Raw genomic sequence first — 21,020 nt, forward strand, 5'->3', positions numbered from 1 at the left:
TAGGTAGCCGATTGCACAACATTAGTGCTTTTTTCGCTTTGACTAAGGTCAAGTCAACATGCTGCTTCCACCGCAGATGGAATTCACGTGAGACCAAGAAGAGCAGTCATCTCTATCTCTCTGACCCCTAGCGAATTCTTAACAGACACTGCGGCCTTACATATCAATACGTCTAGTGAACGGTAGGTGGAGGACCCAGATGCTTACTTCTCGACTCTTATCGAGAGAATAAGTAAAGTCAAAAATTTACCTCAACTTTACTATTTATTTATTGGCACGAGGGCTTTCTATTGCATTACTCCATCGTTCATCTAATATACTCAAATTGAACTTTCCCTAAATTAAATATTATTTTTTACCAAAGAACAATTTGACGAATAACATTGTTATCACCCTAAGAGGTAAACTTTTTTGAATATATTGCACAATATTGGTTTCTTCAATATTTTCTTATATAAATTGCATAATTATATCGTAAATCATTAGCGGATGTCTAAATCTCTATCAGATCTCACAATAAATTGCTAGAAATTTTCCGGCTTCCGGTTTCAAAATGATAAATTTAGCATACATTTCAGCGCGTAATATTAGTGATTATTATTCAATGCTTTAAAGCAATCAGATACAGATATATTATTTAAATAATATATAAGAAAAAGGTATTATTTTTATATTAAATATTATATATAATAGGTTTCTAAGTAATCATAACAAAACACTGTCTAGGTTAGGTTAGGATAAATGGCTGATACCTCAGCGTGACGCAGAAATCGCATTTAGAATGCTGTATTCAATTCTTTATGAAGCCATAACACTGTCTAAGGGGATTATCAATACCTAAGCTGTAACTATGTCCAACGAATTCTTAGTAACTTATACTGGGGATCAATTGTTTAGGATATGATCACCAAAAAATAAATTTAAATCAACTGAGAGGTATTAAGAACAAATTTAACGAAGAAGTGGATATGCCACATATAATACTACTTCTCTGCCACTCACAATCTACTTCGGACCCACATAGTGCATCCAGTCCATGGCACGTCTAACACTTGGTGCTCTTTTGGTCAGTAGTTCCAGTGCGAATTGAGTGAAAGCTATTGTCATAAGCATTGCATACAACATATACAGGCCACGCAACATGTTGCTGCTAATGGCCGGCAGGCGTTGTGAATTCGCGTTCATTACCTGGAACTGTTTCTTCACATGCTTCTCGCCAATATGTGACGTAATGCCAGCCGCACCCAGTCTCTTAATGCGGTCATCGAAGATCGAACGTAAGATAGAGTGCTTCTTGAAATACATAGATATCTGTACGTTATAGATCGGTTCATCGACATATGTCAAGTAGCTGGTGTTCCAATTTTGTCGGTTATGCCAGGCCAATGTGTCCAGCATGGAAGAAGTGACCAACCGTTCTGTGTCGCTCTGCTGCACAATGCTATACCGTTGCGTAACGTTAGATATAATTCGCGTCATATTTCTCGGATAGAACTCTGCATACTTATCGGTGACAAATATATAATTATGTTCTTCCAGCCCGGCAATGGTACGCGGTATCGGTATACGTCTGGATATACGCAAACTATCGAACATTTTGGCTTGATAGGCATTGCGCAGCACCAGCGTAGCCAACAGCCAGGACATAAGCAATAAGCGAGCGCAATTTCGACGCGGTAAAATTTTTATAGGATTCCCCATCATTACAACAATCATGTTGGTTGAGTCACTGTGTTTGCGTTGCCCGACCAATTTCTCGCACACACCCGAACTGGTACAACTTATTACGAAACGAATGAAAATCATGCCGATAATGCAGCAAATACCAATCGCCTGCCAAACGCTCGGGCAGAAGGCCTGTGCCAATTGCTTGATGGGTCCAAAATGCAAGCCACTGCGCACAATAAAAACATACAGACTCTGATGGTACGAGATGGAGTAGCTGAAAACATGACGTAAGCCATCCGTACTACTCAAGCAGCCAATTGCCATGTCCGCCTTCCCGGCAGCTAACTGAAAGAAATTGAATCCAATGAGTTTTCCTAAAATGTACTGTGGAGCCAAAGCTCGCCTACCTCCGCAAAGCAGCCAGTCGAGTTGTTGTTTTCGCCGATTACACCGCGTCCCTTCGATATGGAAAAATTAACGCGAAAATTAAGTGCCTTAGCCAGATCCCTTAATAGATCACCTTCAATTCCGGCCACTAGGCGGATATTCTGCAAATCTTGCGGATCGCTGCGATTGCCATGGAATCCGAGTAAGGGATAGCCCAAATCCAAGCAAATGAACAACGGACAGCCGTGGAAATCACGCAAGTGCTGCGGAAAAAGGCGGTCGTGCTCCAAGCTACCATTAAAGTATGTATTGAAATGAACAATCTCAATGTTTTCGCCTTGATGGCAGTGAACTTCAGCGAACAGGTAGTAAGTGTAAAAACCAAACTTCCTTTTATCCAATTCGAGCATCACAACAACATTGTCCACATTGAAGCGCAAGCACTCCCTGAATATTGCTCTCATGTGATGCGCGGCGATCTCGCTCGATTTCGTCCTCAATGTTAGTATTATGAAGAAGTGGAACTGATGCTCATAACTGGTTTCCGGAATGTTAATACTCAGATTTCTACAACAAAAAAAAAATTTATATACATAAGCCTTTCATTGTAATACCCATGCAGGTGACTGTTACTTAAAGGCATGCATGGAGTCCACAATGAAAATGTTGTAGTCCCACAATCTGTCCTCGGGCAGTCCAAAAAACAGTTGCAGCGACATGGTGGGGTTGAAGCGCTTCAGAAAGTAGCGCAACAAACGCGTGTGCATATTTTGCAGTCCCGGAAAGCAGTGCTCGCAATTCTCCATGATGATGAGCGTGCTAGTCTTCGAGCTGATGTAGCGCTCCACCATGTAGAGCGCCAGGTCGGCGTAGGGCTCGTGATCACGATTGGTTTCATCAACTAAGAAACGCATCCTCTCCTCGCCCTTCGGCTTGGCCATGCTTTCAGTCGCCAGTGTCAGCACAAAAATGAAGAATATAACTTTTTTCAACATTTCGCAAATATTCGTCGCGCGTCTTTAATTGTAACTGCCTTAATTTTGCTGAATATGCCTGCCATCTAGAACTGCACTGCGAACTAACTTCACGCTGCACTCCAATTTATAAGAGCTTTCAATTACCAGCGTGTAAATTAATTACTTAATATCATTGCCGATAAGACGCCTTATTAATTCTCGACGATTAATATTTACATTTCCCTAGGCTATCGATTTGACCCTTCACGCTTGATTAATTTAATCAATACATTGTCTGTAAGTAAGTCATGGATATCGTGTAGGTGTGGAAGAAATGTACACTAGAAATTCGAATATAGCCCGTGGCAGCTGATACTGTTATATTATTACCTACATACCATAAGTCATTAGGCTTTATATAGTATAGACCGTCAAAAAGTTCTCAAAATGAGCCCGATGTTCGTTTGCCATAGTTGTTGTGTTAATGTGGTAATGTATATATGTAGTCTATTTATCAATTTTTTTAAAGAAAAACCAAGAGCTATCCCCGTTCCTTCGCGCCGAAATATAAAGCTCGTTTTTCGTTTAAAGAACGTTTTTCCATTACGGTGAGCTGGAAACGGAAGAAGGTGTTCTGTGATGAGCAAAGAAAAGATCGATTGAAATACTTTAGTGCGACTAACTGGTAGGAATATTGATCTCTTCACTTCATTATTCGGAACTTTCGGGAGCAAAAACTAAACTAAAGTCCAACGAAGCTGCTAAGCGATAGAGAACTGTGGTCGTCAGATAAACCTTCATCGCAAAATGCTTATTGATTTAGACGTCAGTGTAGATAGCACAATTTCGGAGTTGTTCACAATTTCCTCCCCCTTTTTACTTAAGCTGACCAGGCGATTGGGAAATCGAGCTAATTATCAACAATTTACATTCTCCGGTCCCCTAACATTCCTTCTATGTGTTGCAGACCCGCGGATGTGGTAACCCTAGTGTTGCAACTCACAACTTTAACATAAAGTGTGACATTTTTAATGTTATAAACAGAACTTTCTAGGATACGAGCGCTATTTGTATTGTTTACAGTAACTAAAAATATTCTTCTTGACCAAAAAAAATGGAATTAAATCGAGAACATTTTCGCGCGATTATTTTTTACAAAACTGGAGCGTTTTCATCCATTCTGACGACATGACCTATCCAGCGAAGCCGCTGTCGTTTAATTCGCTGAACTATGTCAATGTCGTCGTATATCTCATACAGCTCATCGTTCCATCGAATGCAATATTCGTCGTAGCCAACGCACAAAGGACCTTACATCTTCCACAGAACCTTTCTCTCAGAAACTCGTAACATCGACGTCGTCATCGCCCATGCCTATAAGAGAACGGGAATAATGAGTGACTTATAGAGTTTGGTTTTTGTTAGCCGAGAGAGGACTTTACTTCTCATTTGCCTACTCAGTCCGAACTAGCATTGTTATTAAGAGTTGGTCTGCGTAGCTTTTCAAGGCTGACATTGTTGTTAGTGTTAGTACTGATTCGAAGATAGAAGAAATTATCTACGACTTCGATGTTATAACTGTCAACAGTGACGTGGGAACTAAGTGCGACGACTGTTTTTTTGATGACATGAGATAATTCGTCTTGCGCTCGTTCACTTTTTCTTGAAATACTATAATGAAATATGGTAGTGTTGTAACGAGCAAAATACTTCATTGCTCACATGGTAAACGCCTGTTATTTGGTGACACACATCTGGTGTTCGTTCGTCGTGTAGTGTTGTTACTATATGTTTGTCACAGGTATTAAGTCTTTCTCCTTAAATTGTGAACATGGATACTACAATGCATAAGAAATTCTCTCCTGAATATTTTCAACAGGCATTCCGTAGTCTCCACTTCGTGTTTAAAAAGTGATGCAATAAGATTGGCCAACTCGCCAACTCGTTCATATAGTGTTATTAAGACTTATAAGCATCATAAAGAGTTGCGAAATATTTGTAGTGGAAATTTTAATTCTATCTAACTTTATTAAGTATTTTGTAGATAAGATTTCAAGACAATCGTGCCTCCAGTCGCACAATTGCAAAACTTTTGCTTTTACTTTTTGCTAATCACTTACAAAATATGATAACTTTAAGGTAACTTGAACGCAGTTCACAGAGTCCCACACGAGAACACACGTACGCACTCATAGCGGTAAATGTCGAAAGATCGCAGTTATAAAATTTTAGCTGACAAAAAAATGCGTATTTCCCATATGCAGAACTTAATCCGACACCGGCTCGTTTACAACGATGCACACGGCTTACAAGCACACACACATACGTGCGCCGTGGTCTAGGTAAATAAACAAGCAAATAACGGTAAAAAGCATAGAATCTAATTCGCACAGGAGGGGAATGGCGGCCGCCACAAACACACCACACCGCCCAGAGCGCACCTGCAGCTGACACGGCATGTGCTGGCGTCCAGGCGCATATGTATGCGTGAGTGTGAGTGTGTGTGTGTGCTGGCGGCGACGTGTGAGTGCGTAAAAGCTGTGAAGAACTTTTGCAAACAATAATGACATTCACTTGGCTTATCACTGCCACTCGGTTGATCTTTAACAAATCCACACTTCAAACACGCTCAACACTTCCACCGGCAGTTAGCTCACTCACTCACCCGCACAGACACACGGACGCACTGCCTGAGTCAGTCAGGCGCTGCCGCATGTTTTGTGCTTTCATATTATTTGAACGTTTTTGGTTCGGGTTTAGTTTGAGTTTCAACGGCAAGTTGCGCTCCTTTGTTTTTCCACAGTAATTCTAACCTGAAGTTGTGGTTTTGTGGCACAAAAAATATTCGCCCAACAAAAGCTCACAAAAAAGCGCACAAAAAGCCCAAAACTAAAGTTGCACTTCGGTTGCATGGATGGCTTGCGCGTGTGTGCGTTTGTGAGTTTGTGTGTCTATGTGTTTATTTGCATATTTCAAATAGTTAAATTACGGAAAACACGAAGGGTATAAACGCTCGACAACATTTCACAAGCCCAGCGACGGAAGCAAAAAGCAATTCACACAAGCCACGTCGAGCATTCAAATATATGCATATATATATATTTATATATATATATGTGTATATAACTGTACACACACACGCTTAAGCATAAATGTTTGTGTAAATGCGATTATGCAAACTAAAACACTCCCACAACATATGCATACACTCATATACACATATACTATATTTACAACTATGGGTATGGAGCCTAAACTATGCGCTGTTGTACGTTTGCGGCAAAACGGCGCCCTTACCCCTTCTAACCCTAGGCGGAAACAAAAGAAAAGTTTTCCGAATAATTTTTGCGGTTGCGAATGCAATTTTCAATGCCGCTCCATGACGAGCGCCGCAGCGACAGCAAGGGGTAGGTGCTGGCGTTGCGTGTGGGTAACCTCTGGTTCGCCTTCATTTGTTAAATGAATCTGTGCAAATTTGTAACAAAATCGTGCAGGTCAAAACTGAAGGCGTAATTATACGTAATTTGATGAAAATAATTGTAACGGGAAATTTTAAATTTTATTTGTGTGAACTTCATTTCCATAGACTAGTTTGAATTTTCTTGCTATTAAAATCTCGTACATTCTTTTAGTGAAATGTGAACTCGGACAGTGCTAGACATTTAATATATTGATTGAAATTTTGTGCAGACCGAAAAAGCAACAATAAAATATATAGTTCAATTAAAGCAAAAATTTTAAAAGACATTTTCGTATCAAAAATATGTTCATGAATTTTATTTTTACAGAGTGAGCGAACTCAAACTCTGTACGAATTTGACGGCAGTCATTGAAAAATAACCAAATTATAACCAATTTCTTTCCGTTTCACTTCCCCACCATTTTGCCAATTTTTCATAAGTCATTGTACGGACAATATCTACAAGAGATATTTTTTTAGGTTTGATTCGCAGATAAACTCGAAAAATATTTAATTCTTTTTTCCCAAAAATGTTACTGTATAAAATTTATTGTTTAAGGTATAACAGATTTTCAATTTTTATAATTTTATGATTGATCAATAACTTTTCTTTTAAATTCCCAAAACTCGTTTTTTTAGGTAGTTCTATGTACTAGGTGTACCTCTTAAGGGGTTACATGGGTTTAAGAGTTTCAAAAATCCAATTATTTTATGTGTATGTTTTTAACAATAAAAAATTGTTCTAAATATTTCGTTTTTTATATGAGAAAAATAGTTTTGGAGATACAGCCTTGAGAACTTGTACGCTCGAGACAAGCTAGGCTAAGTGCGCCGTCTTTAAACCTTCAATCAAATAGAATACAATGAGCTTTAGAATACTCAACCGATCTTGACCTCAAATTTTACACGTAGTAAAATATATTAATATACAATTCTTAAAAACTTGGATGAAGGATTTTATGCGATTACAACCGAAAAAATATAATAAATTTTTACTGAAATTTTAATTTTTTTGGAAAAATATTTGCCAAAATCCAATTTTCAGGTTTTTTTCCTTCGTCCAAGTTTTAAGTTAAGGTTTTAACTAAAACGCATATTTTTCGCTTTATATGATCCTGTAAGGACTTATCCTAAAAAAATAACAAGAAAAAAAAACAATTAGTGAAAAATCGAAAGTATTATAAAGTATTTCGAAATATAAAATCGAATATCCAAGTGCCGTTAACAGTTTCACATTTTTCTTACAAGCCATCAATAGCTCTCAAAAGCATCTTCAATTAAGGTATTCGATAGTTTTCATTAACAAACCTAAACAGAAGGAGAAATTACAGACAAATTTTCCAAGAAAATAAACTACTTCTGCAGTTTACAAGGCAAGTGAACTGCTTGATGATTCATTGCACATAATAATTTTCGTGGAAGAAGCAAAATTTATTTTCAACTTTTGCCGCTTTGAAAACATTTGAGACTCTCCTCACAAATACTAGCACAAGTGCACACGTAGTAAAGACGAAAAATGCAGTGTGTTGCACTTAAAAAAATGTATATTTGTATGTGTGTGGGGATTTTTATAAATATGCCTGTTGGCGGACAAGCTGACAGCAGAGTCTTTTCGGTCTGCTTGCTCTCCTCAAGCTCATGTACCTCCTTGAGCCAGTTGAAAGCCACACACACACACATGTCTAGCTGCTGGCATAAACGTCCACACACCCACACAAGTCCATGTGAGCTGCTGGCTGTTTGTCGGAAATTTGATTATTTTCCAGCGCCACTGTCTTCGTGCAGCTCCAACTTCTTTTCATGCCGCGCCGCTTGCATGCCCTGCAGCTTCACTACTGCTGCTGCGGCTGTTATATTTCCTCACCTCGTTATATCCATTGTATGTGTGCGTGTTACTACCATATATGCATGTATTTGTAAGCAGGGCGCACGTGAGTCTATTATATGCATCTATTATGCATATGCGCTTCGCTGATGTACATGTGTGTGTTTTTGCTTATGATGCATCTATTCACTGCAATTTTTCCTCTTTCTTAGCTAATTTTTTATTTATTTATTTTTCGTTTCTTCTCGCCCCACCTCGTTCCTACTTCCTTCATGCTCTGGAACTTTTGACAACTTCTTGAAATGAACTTCATGTTGTCGGCGTCACGCTCAGCTGCCACCGCTCTGTTGCTGGCTGCTGCTACCGATCCGCTCACGGCATTTGTCAGTTTAAGTAAATTTGTTTATGGTAATGAATTCATTTAATTTTGCTTAGTTCTGTTTCCGTCTTGTTTGCATAATTTTTAGTTGTCGCTCGTTGTCTTGTCTTTGTTGATGACAGTTCGTCTCCGTTCAGCCGACTTCCGCAATGCGTCGGCAAGGATTTCGTCTTTAGGCGTGACTTTAAATATGTGCAGGCATTATTTTATGATTTCATTAATAATACATATCTTCAGCTAAAATTGTTAGTTAGGATTAACTAACTTTCATACGTCTAGAAAAAAGTTTAATTCTACAAATAATAGAAACGATCTATAAACAAGTAAGAAGGGCTCAGTTCGGGTCCAATTACGCCCATCTGCAATACCAACCGTTTAAGAAACATGTCTTCCAAGTTTCATTAAGATATCACAATTTTTTACTCACTCAAGTTACAGCTTGCACAGAGTGGAGGACGCACGCACAGACAGTCAACCGGATTTGAACTCGTCCTCGTCATTTATATATGTATATCTTCTTCTTTACTGGCATAGACACCGCTTACGCGATATAGCCAGTCGTTTCTTCTTTTCGCAACGTGCCGCCAACTGAAGATACCAAGCGAAGCCAGGACCTTCTCCACCTGGTCTTTCCAATGGAGTGGAGGTCTTCCTCTTCCTCTGCTTCCTCCGGCGAGTATTGCATCGATTACTTTCAGAGCTGGATCAATTATGAGAACAAAAAGTGTACGTCATGGTATTACCAATATTTTTCTAGATAAAAAGCCTTTAGATATATTGAAAGATAAGTTTGTGTCGAGCTTTTCAGTTCATCACAAAATGGATCTCACTTGGAAGACTTAGAATGCAGCTCCGTTTTGTTACCTAAAAACTCCTACCTAATGGATCATAAGACCCTTACAAAGCCTTAGATCCTATCACAAATTTGAGACTTCTATTGTGAGTTTCGCTTATGTCTTCTGGTTTGCCGAAAGAAAGACTGCAGAGATGGAACGACACACCGAAGGAAATAGTTGCATGCGTAGTATGTCCACTTCAGTCCTTCTTACGTTACAACTAGGACCAAAAACTTGAAAGAATCAACATATAAATTTATAAAATTCTAAGCAAAATTATATTCGGGTTCTGTAAAGCTATCAAGAAAGCGACGAAGTGATTGAAACCCATACCCAATTGAAAAACCACATGAAAACATTGCAACGACAGTCGGGTCTACGTCACCAGAACAGACCCGGATTTTTATCCGGCCAAGAATATTTCCAAATTATTTGAAGGATGTTTTCTTCCGCTACAACAACAACATATCAAACAAGAGCTTACTTTTTTAAGCAATTTCGAATCACTGTTCCAATTTAATGTACTTTCGAATCCAATCCACGACAGTAAGATTCTTTGAAAGAATACCTTAAGAAGTACATACATATATGGTTTCGATTCAGTAATCTATTGTTTAATGGTCCCTCAAAGATACATATATTAAGTATTCAATATTCATGCGAAATCATTGAAAGAATTATCACAGAAGCACGTCACAAACGAAGCAAAACAAGCTAAGCACAAGAAGCACACATACACAGACGATTACGAGCACCGAGGAAACCATGCACTGTTATTTACATACATGATTGCTTGGGCGATGCAAATACATATGTAATGGTAATGTGCATTACAAACACGCTTATGTGTGCAGCATCGCATGCGGGCCCGTCGAGGTGCAATGTCTATTTTGAACTTTTCACGAGCATAAGCAGGGCGCTGTCATGACAGCTTCTGGCAACAGTTTTTCGATGCACATATATACTAATTCATGGACTAATACACTCACTTATATATACCCATGCAAGTGTAGGGCGATAACTCACGTTAAGGCACTGCATTGGGTCGCTCAAGTCGGCTTCCACGAAAGCAATGAAGAGCTGCAAAATTGGCTGGATTATAGAAAAAGGTGTGCGAGATGTTAGTTTCAAATCGAAAAATGCAAAAATTTACAAAAAACTCTTAGATCGAAGAACTTTATTTAACGTATTTAAAAATGACAAATCCGGAAAGGCAACCAATTTTGTGCTTTTGATTCAACGAAAGTCGATTAGATTTATATGTAGCCGGTAGGTGGTGCTGGTGTCGTAATATTTCTAACTTTGTCCAGTTTAATTGCTTTTGTGACACATTTTAATAAGTTAACTACCCTAGCTTCTCGAAGCTATATTAGTTACGAGTACACTACTTATATTCCAGAAAAATTAAGTATGTATTAAGAAATGATTCTCCGTTCTCTATTCCACAGCTCCGACTGTCGATTTTCGCACATATCTCTGAAAGTCACGTTTCTCAAATACAAACCGTTAGCAGCAACTTCACGTTCACCGCTTCTTGTTTTTCTTTTGCCACGTTTCTACATTTGTTTACCCATTGAACTGTTGGATGCAGCTACAGGGTGTTTGTGTTGGCTGCTTTGAATGCAAGTGACTAACAAGTGATTTTGCTTTTATTATAGAAAAATTCGCAAATATTTGTATGGTTTGGATGGTGCTGATAATAATGTGAGGCATGTCTCTTAGAACTCGACATTTCTACGTGATCATTGCGGTATCTTCTAAATGAGATCGTGCGAAGGCTAGTGGTATTTTTTCAATTGTCTGAAAGATCTGCAATGCTAAGACAAAGGCGGGGTCTTAAGCAGTAAGAATATCCTGAGTTATTAAGCTAAACTTGAAGATTTCTTTCGTTTCTTAGTAACTTAATTGTCTTTCAGATAATGAACACATCTGAGGAGTCGACGTTACGAAATTTCGAGAGAAAGGGAAGATTTATGGTCCTTTTCATATTGGCCCACTCCAGCTCTGAAAGTATTCGACGCAGTACCCGCTGGGGGAAGTCGAGGAAGAAAAAGACCTCCAATCCGTTGTAAAGACTAGGTGGAGAAGGACCTGGCTTCTCCTGGAATCTCAAACTGGCGCCACGTTGCGAAAAGAAGAAACGACTGACGCGCTGTTGTTAACTCGGTTTTAACCGTATAAGCGGTGTCTACGCCTATAAAGAAGAAGATTCTTAGACTCATTGGTACTTTTGGAATTATTTGTGACAGAGATTCAAGACTTCAAAAGTATCTTGCACATAAGCAAAATGCTGAATGGATAGGTTATATGAGAAACTGACTCTTCATAGAACATAAACTTGGAAGAAAACCTTTGGTGATTCTTTCGCGTCTTCAAAGTAAGTTTTTCATAAAGTTATTGCACTCCAATAAGTGCTTCGAAAACCCTCTTGGGAAATAGATTAAAGTGTGTTGGTGCATATACTCTACCAATTCGAACTTTATCTGTAAAACGTTTGAGATGAAAAATCTTGTTCATGCCACTTGCCAAAATACTCAGCAGCATTTTTTTAATAGAAATAATTTTTGAAATGTCGTCCACCTACGCTTTACTATCTTTCGTTTACGGACATTGATGAAGGCGTGAAATATTAACAACACGGTCATTGAGCAACTCCTCCAGCGCCAACAACACTCAGCAATTAACTGTTTTTGTTATGCATTCAATAGCGCCACGATACCGGCAGCGGCAAACCGTTATAAAATATCTCTCACTGAGAGTAGGCATGCGCATTGCTCCGTTATAAGAGTTGACTGAATAGTGGGAAATATGTTGGTCTTATCACAGCTTGGTTTCCAATTGTAACGGTCACAATCTTAGAAACACATTCGTAATATGTGACTGAAATGATACACATATCTGGTTGCTCAATTATAAAAGTTCGTTACTGTATAAGAATAAGAACTGCTCTTTATTAAAATTATTTTTTTAGCTTGTATTATATTTATATATATAGGGTGATTTTTTAAGAGCTTGATAACTTTTTTTAAAAAAAAAACGCATAAAATTTGCAAAATCTCATCGGTTCTTTATTTGAAACGTTAGATTGGTTCATGACATTTACTTTTTGAAGATAATTTCATTTAAATGTTGACCGCGGCTGCGTCTTAGGTGGTCCATTCGGAAAGTCCAATTTTGGGCAACTTTTTCGAGCATTTCGGCCGGAATAGCCCGAATTTCTTCGGAAATGTTGTCTTCCAAAGCTGGAATAGTTGCTGACTTATTTCTGTAGACTTTAGACTTGACGTAGCCCCACAAAAAATAGTCTAAAGGCGTTAAATCGCATGATCTTGGTGGCCAACATACGGGTCCATTTCTTGAGATGAATTGTTGTCCGAAGTTTTCCCTCAAAATGGCCATAGAATCGCGAGCTGTGTGGCATGTAGCGCCATCTTGTTGAAACCACATGTCAACCAAGTTCAGTTCTTCCATTTTTGGCAACAAAAAGTTTGTTAGCATCGAACGATAGCGATCGCCATTCACCGTAACGTTGCGTCCAACAGCATCTTTGAAAAAATACGGTCGGCGTACAAACCACACCAAACAGTGCATTTTTCGGGATGCATGGGCAGTTCTTGAACGGCTTCTGGTTGCTCTTCACCCCAAATGCGGCAATTTTGCTTATTTATGTAGCCATTCAACCAGAAATGAGCCTCATCGCTGAACAAAACACGCGCGCGAAACACATTTCGAACCGAACACTGATTTTGGTAATAAAATTCAATGATTTGCAAGCGTTGCTCGTTAGTAAGTCTATTCATGATGAAATGTCAAAGCATACTGAGCATCTTTCCTCTGCGAATGGTAGGCACCTTGTCGTGGTGCAGGGGCTTAAACCGCAGCGCAGCACAGCATCTCCCAACCACCAGGAAAGATGCCGCATAGCATCTCTCCTGAGGGCTGGCAGAAGCTGCATGTGCGCGGCGACCAAGAGCTACCACCTCCTAATCCAGGGTGTTATGCGACCCGTGCCCATTGGATGATTTGCAGCCAGGAGGTAAATTCGGCTGTATTCGCACGGAGCCTTCCCAACACCGGGCCGCCTTGGGAAGTAACGGTGGCCTTACTGCGTCAAGGGGCTCTGGCGCAGCGGACTTTCAGCTTCCCCTTTCCAATATTAGACCGGGAGGCTCACAACACGGGCCAAACGGTCGTAAGAAAAAGATGATCCGACGACAACAACAAAAACAACAAACAACAACAACAACATCAGCAACAACATCTACAACAACATCTACAACAACATCAGCAACAACATCTACAACAACAGCCAGCAGCAGCAGCAGCACTAGTGCCGCTCGCAAGAGTGGCCCAGGAGCTAGACGGAAGCCTAGCTTTTTGGATGCATTGTCGCCAGATAAACGTGCACTCTTTGAGGAGCACGCACGTGACGACGATGATGTGCCCTCCTACAGCGACACTCAGCGTAGTGTGTCAACCACCGTAAATCGCGCAAGCGCTGCCCACGCAACCCCCTCGAGCAGGATCGACTGCGGACAGGAGGGTGGTTTCACGAAAGTGGAATCGAGGGGAGAACGAAAAAGGAGACGACAACGAGGGAACGTCCCATGTACCCCGGAGCCAGGACGGCCAGGAGGCCACGACGACCCACGCAGAGCTGGAATGAGTGGGGCCACTCTAAAGTGGTACCTGAGGTTCCTCGAGGACGGCATGACGCCGGAGTCAGCCGAAAGGCGGGCTTTGAATAGGAGCAGCGGGAACATCCCCTCTCCAAGCAATACACGACGTGTAGGTACCAATGGCGGTTCGTCTGCAACTAGACGCAGGAATCGGAGGCGCCGCCGAGCTCAAGCAGCCCAATCGGAGGGGCGAATCGAAGCAAGGCCAGCACCCCAAGAGGAACCCTGTCGGATGGAGAAACGGAAGAGCGTCCAGATAACACCTCAGGAGCCACCATTGCCCAAGAGAATACGGGAAGACAGACCACAGGGAGCCGGTGGAAAACGCCCCAACCCCAACCAGCAGCCGACGAAGACCACGAGCCGCAAATACTCGGAGGCTGTCAGTAATATACGGATGGCAGTGTTGCCCAACAACTACCCTGCGGAGGCACTAGGGTCTGAGCAGCTGACGGCTCTCCAAGACTGCCTAGTCAATGCCCTTACTATCGGCGTCGGCTATACCGGTGCCTTTAATGGCATCTTTTTCAAAGGCGGCATGCTGCTGGTCGACTGCCAGGATGAAAAGTCGGCCACCTGGCTGAAGAACATCACGCCGAGGCTAGAGGGCTGGGAGGGTCCGGCCCTGTGTGTCAGAAGAGGAGAGGAAATACCGCAACTACACAGTATGGTGGCGTTTTTCCCCAGGAGTGCTGACAAGAGCTATGACTTCGCGCTCAATCTGGTGAGAAACCAGAACGAAGGTTTGAGTACCTCAGCGTGGAAGGTCGTAGCAAGCAGTGTTGAAGGTTCCGGGTGGAACCTCAACACTACGATGGACGACGTATCATACACGTACATTAAGCAGAAGGGGTACAGGCTGAACTTCCGCTTCGGCAAGATTGTGATGAGACCATGGAGGCCCAAGGCTACGACCACGAGCCAAGAACCGCCAACGGGGACGACCGCAACACCAGCTCCACCCATAACCCGCCCAGTCGCGCTTGAAGCGACTGCCGCCGTGGTTTCGTGCGAGCAAGACGAGTCCCCCAACGATCAAATCTCGGCTGGGCAGGTTGCGACCACCGCCGCAGACGTGAACAGCGGAAACGGGAGCACCACAGCGCAGGAAAGTATGTTGCCGTCCACCCAAGAGCTTCTGGAAGGGCTGGAGATGCAGGTCGATGGAGAGACTGAAGACGAGGACTTGTCTCTCGTCGAACCCGTACTATAATCTCCAGTACCGGTATAGAGGTGGCCCAGGTGAACCTCCATCACGCATCGGCAGCCTCGGCGGTCATCGTGAAGAGGTTCATTTCGGATAACCTGGGCATCCTCCTAATCCAGGAGCCCTGGGTGGTCAGAGGAGAGGTAAGAGGCCTCAACACAAGAAAAAGCAAGGTAATCTGGGATCTCTCTAGTGAGAGACCCCGTTCCTGTTTAGTCGTTAGAGCCGATATAAACTTCTTCTGTATTTCAGAGTTTCTAACGCAAGATCTGGTGGCTGTGCAGATAAAGGACAAGGAAGGATCGGACTTCGTCCTTGCGTCAGGATATTTTCCGGGAGAAACAGCCACGGCACCCCCCCCATTGATTCTTAAACTGGTGGAGCACTGTAAGTCAAACAATCTGCCCCTAATCATAGGCTGCGATGCCAACGCGCATCACACAGAATGGGGCAGCACGGACTGCAACGTGAGGGGTGAGTCACTTTTAGAATTTATACTTAGCAACAATATTAATATAGAGAACGTAGGTTGTGAGCCAACCTTCGTAACAAGTGTTCGGAGTGAGGTCCTAGATGTTACCTTGAGCAACGACGGCGTGATAGGGCTGATCTCACAGTGGCGGGTTTCTAAAGAACCCTCACTGTCGGATCACAGGATCATCCGCTTTGTTCTGGGGGTGACTATCGGGGACCGACCTCCGATTCGTACCCCGAGAAATACAAATTGGGGTATCTTCAGAGAGAATCTAAGTAGGAACCTAAGTGGAGTGGAGCAAGCGGATGGTAGGTCCACCACAGTCGGGCTGGAGAGCAGACTAAGTGCCATAAACCAATCCATTGTGGACGCCTACCATTGTGCCTGTCCACTGAAAGCGACCACCAGCAAACAAATCTGCCCCTGGTGGTCCAGTAAACTCTCATCTCTTAGACTTAGGGTGCGCAAGCTGTTTAATAAAGCCAAGCGCACGGGTAGCTGGGAAGAATACAAGCGGCAGCTAACAATCTACAACAAGGAGATTAGGCTTGCCAAGTCAAACAGTTTCAGGAAGTTCTGTGAGAGCGTCTCCTCGACCCCAGAGGCAGCAAGACTGCACAAGGCGTTGTCGAAGGGTAAGATGGACACAGTACTATCCCTAAAAAGACAGGACGGGACCTATACGACAAGTGCAGAGGAGAGAGCCGAAACACTCCTACAAACGCACTTCCCGGAGACAGTTCAAGCTGACCTAACCCCAGCTTCGGTCATGCGTAGGCCGGATCGCTCAGACTGGCTGACTGCAAGGAACCTGTTCACTGCAGACTCAGTCAGGTGGGCACTGGCCTCTTTTTCGAGCTACAAGTCACCGGGAGTGGATGGCGTCTTCCCAGCCCTCTTGCAGCAAGGTATCGACATTCTCCTACCACACCTGCTGGGGCTGATGAGAGACAGCCTGGCGATGTCGTATATTCCCGAGCCCTGGAGAATTGCCAAAGTAATTTTCATTCCCAAGATAGGAAGAAGGGACTATTCGTTAGCAAAATCATTTCGGCCCATAAGCCTAACGTCCTTCTTTCTAAAGGGGATGGAAAAAGTTATAGATAACCACATAAGATCGGAAGCGCTAAAAGTCGCACCCCTGCATGCCAGACAACATGCGTACAGAGCGGGGAGATCAACGAATACTGCTCTGTACCAACTCACGTCTGACCTGCAGGATTCGCTGGCCAATGGCGAGGTAGCGATCTGCGCCTTTCTTGACATTGAGGGTGCCTTCGACAATGCGTCTCATACAAGCGTGATTAAGGCACTCGAGAGAAGGAGTGTACGCCTTCCGATACGCAGATGGATTGAAACCCTTCTGCGCACTAGGGTAGCAGAAACAATAGTGGGAGAAAGTAAGATTCGTCTTGGCACCACAAGGGGCTGCCCTCAGGGCGGAGTGCTATCCCCTTTGCTATGGAGCCTGATTGTAGACGAATTACTCGAGCTACTCACAAGCAATGGAATCCGCTGCCTAGGGTACGCGGACGACATCGTCATAATGGCGAGAGGCAAATTTGAGAACACTCTCTGTGACATTGTTCAAAGGGGCCTAAACTTGGCAAAGGGATGGTGCAACACGGTAGGGCTTAACATCAACCCAGCGAAGACCACCGTGATCCCATTCACTAAGCGGAGATCTCTTCCGGGCCTGAGATCCCTTACAATCGGAGGCACAGAGGTGGAAATGTCTAAGGAGGTCAAATTTCTCGGCCTCATCTTAGACTCACAGTTAAAATGGAGTAGGCATTTGGACTTAACTTTATCCAAGGCAACTAGAGCGCTAATGATTTGTAGACGCCTAGCCGGCAGATCATGGGGATGCAAGCCAAACATCATCAGATGGCTGTATACCATGATAGTAAGACCTATCGTCACCTATGGAGCGGTTGCTTGGGCCTCCAAAGCTGCGCAGTCTTCGGTGATAGGAAGACTGTCAAAGCTGCAAAGACTTGCATGTGTCTGTGCTTCAGGGGCAATGCGCACATGTCCCACCGTGGCACTGGAAGTCTTGCTAGAGCTAACACCGCTTCATCAGGTGATCAAGATATCAGCAAAGCACACCATGCTGCTGATGTCAGCAGAAGGCTGTGGAATAGGGAAGATCATGTCCTCTAAACAGATGGACGCCCTAGCGGAGAGCACACCGCTAGCCCTCCTCCCGCGAGATGGTACAACTAAGAAAATAAATCTTAAAAAGAATTTCACAGTAATCCTAGGCAGCAAGATGGAGTGGAATGATTCCACTCTGGAAAAGCTGCTGGAAGACAGTACCATTCAGTGGTACACTGATGGCTCAAAAACACCGGACGGTATTGTACTAAGCTCCAAGTCTGAAGTTTTTGCCATCAGTCAGTGCGCGGAATTAAACCTCAGCCGCAACTATCGCAACCAGCGCATAGCTATTCTCAGTGATAGTCAAGCGGCACTAAAAGCGATCCTATCATACGTACATCTAATCTGGGTACCAGGGCACAAAGGATGTTGGGACCAGAGCCATATATAGCGGTAGGACCCCACACTCTTAAGGAGCTGCTCCGCACGGAGGAAAGAGAGGATAGAGAGCGGCACTGGCGGCAGGCAGCAGGTATGCGCCACGCTAAGCTGCTCCTGGGAGGGTACAATCTCTCCAGGTTTAAAGAACTAATTAACCTACCTCGTGAGAAATTCCGTCTCCTCGTCGCAATATACACCGGCCACTGCAAGCTCAGGAAGCACCTGTCCAATATGGGCATGGTCTCCTGTGCCCACAATAGACCCTAGGTCGCGGTGCATTACCTCAATTTTGACACCATGTCTGAAATCCCACGTGATCTGTCAAATACTAATGCATGAAAATCCTATCCTCAAAAAAATCACCCGTTACATATATTTACAATAATGTCAGGAAACTATATTTACCATTATTTATTTTATTTATTCATTTATTTTTTATTTTTTTTTTTTTTTTGCTTTCTATAAATTATTCAAAATCATTCGAAAACAGCGTCGAATTTAGAACGTATGTATAGAATAATCGAGAATTTTGCCATTTTATTTCAGAAACAAAATTAAAGACTGTCTCCATTTTTGAATATAATTAATAATGCTATGACACCACAAAGTACAGCAACGTATGCAAAATAAATTGTTAATAATTCCAATCAGATTCGCAACTGAAAGTGCTAAATATGAAGCGACGCGGCTTGATAGAGAACATGAAATAGATGCTGCATCCTTCTGCGATCTCTTCGATTGTTACATAAAAGAAATAATAACTGGAAAAATAAAGAAACAGCTTCAAAAGCAACGATACTTATCGCAGCCGTGTGCAAATTTTAATTTATAATTGGGATTTTTCGCCTATGTGATATTCTATCTCTAACTCATTCACTCGGCCTGATTCTTCCGAAGGAATCGATCGATCTGGCAAAGGCATCAAATATGATAGATACGCTGCTTGTAAGGTTCCGAAATCGAAGAACATTTTCGATCCATTTATTCATACACAAAAAAATTACGGCAGAACTGAAAGCTGACGAAGAAAACCAAGAATTTGGGGCCGACAAACAAAACGCGAAAATTTCTGTGTGAGATCTTACGAAGAACACTACAGTGGCTCAGTGTACATTCCTCTGTTGGGTACAATGGTTGAGATTTGAAGCCGCGCTTTTATAGAGAAGTATTGTATGGATTTCAATTGCGTTTACTGCTTCCAGAAAAAGTATGTGCTTTGAAAATCCTATTAACTGCTTGATATATTGATTGAAAGGTCTTTGGATAATGACAACGTTGTGCGACATTTGAAGCTCAAAGGTGAACTTGATCACTGGCAGTGCCATTGGCGGCAAAGACAAAAGTCAAAAGACAACGAGTTACCGAGTACTGCCTTGGAAACGTTGAAGAACTGCGATGTAGACCTATACCCCATAATTCATAGTTTTCTTTGCATATTCTGCACATTTCCTGTGACGAATGCGTGCTTTGAATGGTCTTTTTTGGTACTTTGCCACATAAAAACGTGGCTGAGAACGAACATGCTTCAAGATAGATTGATCAGCCTGGCGTTGCTGCACACACATCATAACATTGAAGTCACTTCAGTAGAAGTTCTCGGAAGATTCTCAAAACTTGGCCCACAAAGTTTTGTTTTGTGAAATTTTTCTATTTAATACACGAACTGTCTACAGTGCAATAAAGTATGTCACCCGCACATCTACGATTTATAATATGTTTTTTTAATTTAGTAGGATTTGATATTAGAAAGTCGATTTGAAATTTTTCCACCATGATATTAAACTGTATAAAGACCACTATATTTAACATAATAGTCTTCATGTTTCAAGTAAATGTTTATCCAAAAATCGGTTGTATGGGAGATATCTGATATAGTTGTCCGATCTGACCGATTCCGACAAATGGTCAATAGAATATCAAAATGCACCTATGTACTAAATTTCGTTCGAACATGTCATAAACTAACGAACAAATTTATATGATCCCTAAAACACTTCGTCTTAAAAATTTTTGACTCTCAAATGTAAGCATGTTTTAGAAAATACATAATTATGTAGTATGTATGTGCAAAATAAAAATTCAAGGTTACATAAATTTACAACAAGCTGAAAGTTAGTGGATATGTTCAAAACATGATTGAAAATAACATACCAAAACTCCTCATCTTTCCGACATGTAGAATAAAAAAAATGGTCGGAACAAAAGTCAACCCTTTTCAAAGAAGAAAGAAGTAAGTAACAAATAATTATTTTAGACGAAAATTCAAGATCATAAAACTGTTTAAAAAAAAATTGTGGGAATAAATTTTTCTTAAGAGCCACCGTTTCGTACAATTGTTGCACTTAATTCTAGTAAAATGTGTTTAAGTTTCTTCGAAAAAATTTCCTTCATCAACAAAAAAACATTAAAAATCTTCAAATTTGTAAATATCGCAAAGAATTACAAAATTTAAATTTTTTAAAAATCAATTTTACTAACAGACTTTTAAAGATTTTTCAATTTCGAAGTTACTGATTTTCATTATGAATATTTATTTTAATTAATAACGCATACTAAGTACGCCAAAAAGAGCACTCAGCCATCAAAATAGGGAATAATTAAAAAAGA

The 21,020-nt window shown here is 41.6% G+C and overlaps 1 protein-coding gene across 1 annotated transcript; it reads right to left on the minus strand.

Moving 5' to 3' along the window:
• Window positions 1-652: 652 nt before the first annotated feature.
• On the minus strand, window positions 653-3,130 carry LOC105225570 (uncharacterized). The gene is made up of 3 exons (XM_011204098.2): window positions 2,689-3,130; window positions 2,076-2,622; window positions 653-2,013 (listed from the first exon to the last, which is right to left on the minus strand). Exons 1-3 carry the CDS (start codon window positions 3,048-3,050, stop codon window positions 1,006-1,008), a joined length of 1,917 nt encoding a protein of 638 aa, XP_011202400.2. The 5' UTR covers window positions 3,051-3,130; the 3' UTR covers window positions 653-1,005.
• Window positions 3,131-21,020: the final 17,890 nt, after the last annotated feature.

Source organism: Bactrocera dorsalis, chromosome 4 (genome assembly GCF_023373825.1).
Source record: "Bactrocera dorsalis isolate Fly_Bdor chromosome 4, ASM2337382v1, whole genome shotgun sequence".
Taxonomy (NCBI): Eukaryota; Metazoa; Arthropoda; class Insecta; order Diptera; family Tephritidae; genus Bactrocera; species Bactrocera dorsalis.